Below are 9,060 nucleotides of genomic sequence, written 5' to 3' on the forward strand. Positions count from 1 at the left end.
TAATCGTCACATTCATCCTCATCTAAATTCTGGTCTATCTTGTTCAATTTAAAACTTTTTAAGGCCTTAAACTAAATTTAAGACTCCGCGGAAACACTGGTAAATGAAGGGCCATCTATATTGCTCTTAAGATCCAGAACCTAATCTATAATGAGTAAAATAGGCAAAGCAGTCAAACCTGAATGTGCTCATTTTTAAACAGACAGAGACATCACCACAGTAAATTAATAATCAATTATCTTTATTCAGCTTTGACAGCAGTGAAACACATAATGCCAGCAACTGTGGTAGGTAATGATGTCTTTAATTGTCTTCATCTGTTGGGAGAAATTCAAAAAGCATCAGAAACCAAGGTAACCAGATAAAAACTAAATAGTATGGAAAAAGAAAGTGAGAAACAATGTTATCCTTACCCTCTTCATCTTCTTCCTCATCCTCATCATCCTCCTCTTCATCTTCATCTGAGCTGAAGGTTCCATCAGGCAGGCTGTACACCCTAATTACTTGCTGTTAGGGACACACACACACAAGTTATATATCTATTATGTTGTTTGCAGAAAAATACTTTGAAGTTGCCAAGGTGATTCCTACTGGCACAGTATTGCAGCTAAAATTAACACCACCGATACCACACAGGTTTGTTAAACAGTGTACTTATTTTTTTCTACTCAAGGTTTGCTCATAATAAAGAATGCTTAGATGAGTTTTATAAATGATTAAAACAAAACGACTCCTCTAGTAGATTTGGAGCATCAAATATCTCAATTCTGCAACGCATCAGACTAGAATCCCAGCACAGCTTCCTCCTTGCCTTATTAGGGTCTTTGAGGATGAGGTATTTGCCCTCCTCCAGCTTGCGACAGATGTCGATCACACAGCGCAGGATGCCCCAGGCGTTCTCCATGCTCAGGTTAATTTGGCTGGCAAACTCATTGGGCTTGAACTGCTGTGTGCCCAAGACGACATGCCTAGACGAGTCCTTGACATGATAACGGGAGACGTACCTACAGAGCGAAGGATGTGCAGTGAGAAATCAGACAGGAAATGACTGGAAAATTCAACATCACATAGAAACGGTTCTATGGTACTCACCCTAATTTGAGGTACTCAGATCCCGCGAGAATAGCACAGCAGGTCCAACGGGCCAATTTGTAACTGTTGTTCTTCAGCTCTGTGGCAAGCACCGCTCCTCTCTGGGAATCCAGTTTCTGTCTCCAGTCCACTCCATTGCAGTACTGTCGAGAGCACAGAATTAGATCACCCTTATCTCTGAAACTCCAAATACAATTATCCAGCCCTCTTTCTGTCTTACTCGGGAGTCCCACTCGTTCAGGGTCTTGACATTGATGAAAGAGACTTCTCCGTTGGCGCCAGTCATCACTCCATCATGCTCACAGCGTACAATGAGGTCAATGTCATCCCCCAGCATCCACCTCCGGTACCTGAGAATCAGTCAGGTAACATCACGACTTCCAATTTTATATACTTTGTTAGCAATTAATAATCCCTTATATTATATTTATTCATCATTCTAAGGCTGTTAAAACAGAACTCAAATACAATTTCTAGGCTCAAACACCATGTATATTCTGTTACAAAATTAAAGTCAAATCAAATTTTAAGCCACATATGGAAACAAAAAGAAAACAAAAAAAGAGAAAAGGCAAAAAATAGATGAGGAAATCAGCCTAAATTGGTAAATTGTGCAAAAAAACAAATTTGATATATATGTGTGTGTGTGTGCACATATGTATGGCTAGCAGAGCTCAGCACAAACCTGTAGGCAACAGATGCCACCTCACTCTTCTCCGTGTCCTCCTCAACAAATGGGTTAGGATTGGGAAACTTGTACCTCTCTCCTCCCTGACATCAAAGCAACAAAAAACATTCAAACGAATGTATTTTTCTGAAATGGAATATGGATGTTCATGAATTGTGTTAATGGCTGTTTTCTGTGGAGAAACACAGGCGTACCATTCTGAGACACTGCTGGCTGAAGTTGTGATTGATGTAGGTGGCCTCCATGGCCAGGTTTCGGGGGGAGTTAAGGGAACTGCCCTCGTCCTGAGGAGGCTCATTCGCAGTCTCACTCACAGTAAGCAGGTCTACAAGGGAGAAAAGGTTTAAGCTTTAAAACTGCGCAGATACTACTTTATGCAGCAAAAACATAAATAACTGGATTATCAGGGCTTTACAGTAAGGATTTTATTTAACTCTTTTCACCAGTTATCACATTAGTTTTCAAAGACTCAACCAACAACAATAAAGGAAATTATCAAAAAAAATTTTTTTATCTCTGAAACCATTTTGAGGTCCGAGATAAATATGTTTTTCATTCAATGTTACAGGTTAGAGTTAATAAACGCGTTATAATTTTTTTATAAATCTTCAATGAAATAAAATGTCTATAATTTCCAGCTTTCATTGCAGATTAACATAACACCATGTTGACAGTTGTACTGATTCACGGATTCTTACATTCACGACTTGTGGGGAAGTCGTGGCCTAATGGTTAGAGAGTCGGACTCCCAATTGAAAGGTTGTGAGTTCGAGTCTCGGGCTGGCAGGAATTGTGGGTGGGGGGAGTGCGTGTACAGTTCTCTCTCCACCTTCAATACCACGACTTAAGTGCCCTTGAGCAAGGCATCAAACCCCCAACTGCTCCCCGGGCGCCGCAGCATAAATGGCTGCCCACTGCTCCGGGTGTGTGTTCACAGTGTGTGTGTGTGTTCACTGCTCTGTGTGTGTGCACTTCGGATGGGTTAAATGCAGAGAACAAATTCTGAGTATGGGTCACCATACTTGGCTGAATGTCACTTCACTTTCACACGTCACTTTCATTTAGCATCTTTAATAACTGAAAGTCCCAAGACTATATATATAAAAAAAATACTTTGGTGAAATATTTACATTTTCAGAATCTGCAAGAAGATTGCTCAAAAACAAAAAATGCATAAATATTATTGCAAATAAATGCAGCCCAAAACAGTACAGCTAATCTCCAAACAGTCAGAAATTAATTTCAAGAATGAACAAAGTGGTGTCAATGAGTTTGAAGTTCGTTGTTAAAAAAAAGAAAAGGACAAAATGGAATGATAAAGGATGATCTATGCTATGGATGATTATAGCTCTCTATGAACCATACAGACTTTATTCAAGCCACAAATATACAAACATTCAGCAGCAGTTTGACAGCCTGAGCCTGACAAGCCTGTGTTGTTGACACTGAATGGCGAACACCAGTCTGTGTACACATAGAAAACAATGGCCTGGTTTCACAGACGGGGCACAGACTAAACCAGGATTAAGCCATAGTTCAATTAGAACATTTAAGTATTTTTTTTTATAAATGTGCCTTACAAAAAACATTACTGGTGTCCCTCTTGACACAAAACAAAGGCATTTATTTATTTTTAGATCAATCAGTGCAAGTTTCTTTCAGTTGAACCAGCTCAGATTTACATTTTAATCTGGGACTAGGTTTAAGCCTTGTCTGTGAAATTGGGGGAATGTGTTGTAAAAATGTGGCAAGGTGTGAAATTGCGCTACTCGTCTGGTGAGCCACCCCCTTCACGCAATCCCTTTTTGAGCCCTTCATATCAATACAAAAGGGAACGCAAGCGCCCTCGAGTTAAGTACGAATATGGCCAGCATAAGACTTTGACACCCATCAAAATGAGGCACACTCATTGAAGCACATGCTTACCAAAATCAGAGTTGTCTCTCTTGTCAAAAAAGAGCTTGTTGCCCACACGCTGAACGATGATATCCCAGGAGTTGACGGAGCGTGTGCAGCACATCAGAGTTGCCAGGATGGCATCAGTGGCAAACACATTGCCCTGGGTTTTTGCCAACTGTGGATGTTATTTTCAGAACAAAACAAATTAGCATTGCCATTTATATTAGAAAAAAAAGACATCTATGAGATTATCAGACACAAGCAGCAATGACAACTGAAGTGGCCGTGTGTGTGTGTGTGTGTGTGCGTTAGAGTACCTTGCGGATCACAGGGTCATCAGTGGTGGTCACGGTGTGGAAGATCCTCTTGATGCTCTTGAGTGGTTTTTCGTTGCGTGTGGTGACGCGATCGAAAGCCTTGTCGTAGTGCTCAAGAGCTCCACAGCACTCACTGAGGAAAAGAAAGTCAATCAAGGACTCCCTCAAGAGCAACTCCTACAAAATTATCTGTCAGTGACATCCAAGTGCTTACATGTCAGCCGGGTCGGCCACATCCATGTATCTCATTTTCATGAGCCTGGGGAAGTCCATCTCCTCCTTCACCTCCCAGTCACTGCGCACCTCCACAGAGGAGTCCCTGGGCTTCAGCTGGGCCTGAGGTCACCGGAGGAGAGAGTCCAAATTAATGCAGAATGATATTTAGCCAATGAAGGAGCAGGGAAGTGAAGAGCAAGAGAGTTTTGTACCCAGTTGATACAGAAACTCAATACTAAAACTAGGTGTGGCCAATATGACCAAAAACTTATATCACAAAAAGAGTCATTTTATTTCACTAAAATTATTATCACATTATAGTTATTTTTGCTTGAACAAAGCTCTTATTAATTTCAATTTGTAAATAGGTGTAAAAACATCATAGCAACAACTAATGCTAGACTAAATAAAGCAGATTTAAAAGTTCAGACTTACTGAAGACAAATAGAAATTCATAAAATAAGAACAAAAACTGTACCAACAGAAACTAATTATGAGCAACAGAACAAACAAATAAAATAGAACAAAGATACAAATGAAACTGTACTGACAATATTCAGGTAAGTCTAGCTATCAGAAATATCAAATACTTCACAAATAATATCATCAGATTTAAAAACAAAACAATAGTCTTCATTGTATGAATTAAATATAGATTCATTTTTATTAAATCTACAAGTCTTTTGTTAGATTATTATTCTGTCACATTAAGACCTAATGCACAGCTCTAATATACTGACACACATCTGATTCTAACCAACTGTGTTTACATATACACACATTCAAAGACAGCAATTTTGAGATTTTAAAGCACAATAAGTTATGAAAAATAACTAATGTCAGAACTCAAACGTTGTGTGAACAGCCTCCGTGTGCATGTTAAACAAATAGAGCTCTTTTTCATTGCTTATTGAGCTTCATCTATTTCAAAATTGCTTGCTTGTTTTTTTCAAAACACAAGAAAATGAACTACAACGTCATATGAGCATAACCACTATAGAAATGACTGATTATATAGTCTCTTATGGATAATACAGAATCTTAATGAAGTATTTATGTTAACAGTCAGTTAAATGTAAAAGGATATGAAAAAAGGTCAAAATCTCCATACAAAATATCTGACAATAAACTTGGAAAAATGACTATTTAATAGAGAAACATTTAATGGTGTTATGCTATATTAACTCAGTTTCACTGAGGGATGAATGAAAAGTCAAATGCTGAAAAAAGATGTGGAAAACATGATTGGCAGCAACAGTGTGCATCAAAATTTAAACCAAAATAAGAAAATGAAAGTGGAGGTGTAATGCGGTTGTGCTGGAGATCAAAGAAAAGATGAAAAGAGATAAAACAGATGCATTTCATACCTGCGACTTCTGATCCCACTTTTGCCGAACCCCAAATTGCTTCTGGAATTTCTTCTGCAAGCGCATACGGTCCCTTTTCAGAGAAATATGAGGGTAAGTTTGTGTTAACAGGTCACAACTGAATTTAGCAGAATTAAGTGGTTAAGCAGAACTCACCTTTCCTTCTGCTTGGCGCTCTTAGGAAGGGTCTGCATGTTGAACTGAGTAAGGGTCCTGCGATCTTTATCTCTCCGAAGATTCCTCTGTAGAACAGAAGCACAGAATATGATAAAGACTTAGAAATTTATAGAACAGTGCAGTTGGAGTAAGAGAGCAAGCATGTAGATGTTCAGAAACCCACCTGAGCGAACCGCATGCGGTTCTTCTGATAAGCGGTCTTCTGAGTCTTGGCAGTGTCCACCAACTGGAAGCTGGTCTCATCCTCCTCATGGAAATAAGCATACTGACTGCCGCCTCCAAACTGAGAAGAGTATTTATCTAAACAGAACAGAGAACAACCATTATGATTATGAATTACAATGGACTAGGGGTGTAACGGTACGTGTATTCGTACCGGACCATTTCGGTACAGGGCTTTCGGTACGGTGCACGTGTGTACCGAATGACCGAATGCAATATTTTGTGTGCGGAACATATACATTTTTGTGTTTCCAAACAAACATATTAAGTGGCGGAAGTCTCCGTGTTCAGCTCAAATCCCGCCCTGCAACTGATTCTAAGGACGGTGACACACTGGCTGCATGGCGTGAGCGTGGCGTTTCTGCTGGGGGTCAGTTGCGTGACGGCTGCTTTGCGTTTTCTGTATCTTTATACACCAGAATCGTGCCTGACGCGGTGCTGGCATGCTGCTCCTTTTGTAGGTGTCATAGAGGGAGACCGCCGACAGACCAGGATCTTGTCTTCACGACAACAATATCTATACTTCATGTTGAGCATAAATATAAAGCCTACTGATAAAGGACACCGTCAACAGTATTGACGGCAAAATAGACTATGTTTGAAAGGTACAATATGCCAGTGTGTCACCGGCCTAAGGTTTTCAAAAGGCATCACGCGAGTATGAACATCACCACAACTAGGAAAAGAACATTTGTAATTCAAACGCAGCTCCCGTTGGCATTTAAACAGACCTTTGCTCTTAATTCTTATCGGTCCAACACAATAACGAAATTTGAGCAGGTCTAAAAACGGAAACTGTTGATGCTGCACCTTACACTTTGGAAAAGTTATATATTTTTAAATATGAGCAGGCCTACAAGCTGGGATTGGTAATGCTGCACTGTAACCATAGTTATTTATTTATATTTTTCATTATATTTTATTATATGATATTAGTTTGAGACTGAGAGTATTTTATTTCGTGGAGAACTTTGCAGCAGTGTTTTATTTCCTATTCTTTTTTTATTATATATATATATATTTTATTAAAAAGTATTTTGTAAACAAATTGTTAAAAAAAGTTTATAGTAATAAACAACCTGCAGTTTAATGCTTGCATTTTATTCCCTTACTGTACCAAAAATGAACCGAATCATGACTTTAAAACTGAGGTACGTACCGAACCGTGATTTTTGCATACCGTTACACCCCTACAACGGACTATACCAAAACAGGAAGGATATTTCTCTCACATTCATAGCAGCTGCTGTTGGGCAAATGCAAATAAAAATAAATGTGCAAACACTCACTTGTGTATCTCTTATCCTGGTATGTTGCACCAGTCCAGTCTGCTACCTGTGTACAAAAATTACTGCAATTACCTTTTTTTGGGTGGGGGGCAAAAATCAATCATCCACCTTTCATAGTCTAACAACATAATGGAATTGGCCCGGGAATATTTAAGAGGATTTACCTTTCCCAGTCGGTCTCCCTTACTAAAAGGCTGGTAGGGCATGTCCTTAAACTTCTCAGGAACAGCACAAGGACCCCATCCTGATGGGTTGTCCTGGATCACAGGTGCATGGAACTTTGCCATTCCCTGAAAGATGATGTACATAATTAGCAGTATAACATAAGGTGCCACTTAAGTAATTTCCATGTATTATATTTTATGATATATACTTCTATTATGCCTTGTTTCTTATTTTTGAGCACTGACTTTACATTAAACATTACTAGCATAAGTAGATAATTAACAGCAAAAATTTAATGCAATGCAAGTAAAAGAAATTGCATTATTTTATCATTTGAGAAAAAAAAAACTGCAATACGCAACACAATCACTATACTTTTTAATTCAGATTTCATCTATGTAAAAGCCGGTTCCGGACACATGACCTACAGATGTGTTCTCATTGGTCAGGGAGTACTCTTTTGACTGGCGAAACAAGAAAAATCGATATGCAGCACGAAAAGAATGCTATTGAATGAATTCGACAAAAAGAACAAATTCGTTAGAACGTTTTGTCGCAAACAAAATAGCACGTGGGATGACCAGGACTGCGGATGCTCGAATCTATGATCACTTTGCAGGACAATTTCTACGACAGAGATTTTACGAGCGGCCATGATGAAAAGTCTCACCCAAAAAAAAAAAAAAAAATTCACACACAAGAACCCTTCCGTGGTCATTTGACAACATTCACATTTTTTAAAAGGCATATGTTATTACTCTACGGAAGTCGCTGACAGTGTGTCGACAATGGAGTCTGAGTGATGAACAGCAGCGCGGAAGAATTGAGCGCGTGATCGTTAGCAGCGCACATGCGTCCTCTCATTAGACGAGAACGAACTGATCTCAGGAATATTCTTCGTGTTTTTCGCCTTTGTTCTTGATTGTTATAATACACCATCTGAGGTCATTTCAAGCAAAACCTACCTTTTCTAGAGTTCAAGAATTCGTATTTATTGAAGGTTGCACGACTACTCCCGGACGGTATGGTGAGAGCCCGTGCCGTAAAGGAACGCGTGACTCCAAATTTACGACACTTCACAAATAAAATAAAAGTCTGCCGTATTTGAGAACGTATTACAAACAAAAGTGCACATACGTCCACAACAATATAAAAAAACATTTAGATTGAAAACACAAACAGGATATTCAATTTAAAGAATAAATGGATCATATGTCTGTACATTTAAAACATCTTTATTATATGTTTAATGCCAGTGTACCTGACTTATTTTTGTGGGATAAATAAAGGAACTAATTTTAAGACTGGTTTCGCATAAGATTTATGAAGATCTATTGAGAGAGGTATTGCATTACAGTGAGATGAATTTTACACTTGCTGAGACATTTTCTAAGCTGTGAGAAGCTATGTCTGTCTAATTTTTTTAAACATTTCTATTTATTTATTTTTCACCTGTGTCATTCCTGTTAGTCAGTGCCTTTTGTGTCCCTAGTCTTGCCTAATTTCTTTTTCTTTTACTTTTTCTTTTTCTTTTTTTTTTTTTTTACAAATGTTAAAATATCTATTTTAAAGCTGTCTTAAACATAAATAACCCACATTTTAATTTTAAGAATAATGAAGCCAATATT

General features: G+C 38.5%; 1 protein-coding gene across 1 annotated transcript; it reads right to left on the reverse strand.

Annotated features, from left to right (window-relative positions):
- Positions 1–224: 224 nt before the first annotated feature.
- Positions 225–8,523, reverse strand: LOC113042836 (eukaryotic translation initiation factor 3 subunit D). The gene is made up of 16 exons (XM_026201832.1): positions 8,398–8,523; positions 7,432–7,557; positions 7,268–7,313; positions 5,920–6,056; positions 5,736–5,821; positions 5,580–5,652; positions 4,211–4,332; positions 3,997–4,129; positions 3,707–3,854; positions 1,975–2,105; positions 1,778–1,863; positions 1,313–1,442; positions 1,093–1,235; positions 812–1,004; positions 414–507; positions 225–317 (listed from the first exon to the last, which is right to left on the reverse strand). Exons 2-16 carry the CDS (start codon positions 7,552–7,554, stop codon positions 304–306), a joined length of 1,659 nt encoding a protein of 552 aa, XP_026057617.1. The 5' UTR covers positions 7,555–7,557; positions 8,398–8,523; the 3' UTR covers positions 225–303.
- Positions 8,524–9,060: the final 537 nt, after the last annotated feature.

The sequence above is a fragment of the Carassius auratus genome, chromosome 3, assembly GCF_003368295.1.
Source record: "Carassius auratus strain Wakin chromosome 3, ASM336829v1, whole genome shotgun sequence".
Taxonomy (NCBI): Eukaryota; Metazoa; Chordata; class Actinopteri; order Cypriniformes; family Cyprinidae; genus Carassius; species Carassius auratus.

Coding starts and splice junctions, on each gene's coding strand:
- LOC113042836 (XM_026201832.1), bottom strand. CDS start 7,554: ATGGCAAAGTTCCATGCACCTGTGATCCAGGACAACCCATCAGGATGG. Junction 7,314..7,431: donor AGGGAGACCGACTGGGAAAG/GTAAATCCTCTT, acceptor TTTTGTACACAG/GTAGCAGACTGGACTGGTGC. Junction 1,005..1,092: donor TCTGAGTACCTCAAATTAGG/GTGAGTACCATA, acceptor TTCGCTCTGTAG/GTACGTCTCCCGTTATCATG.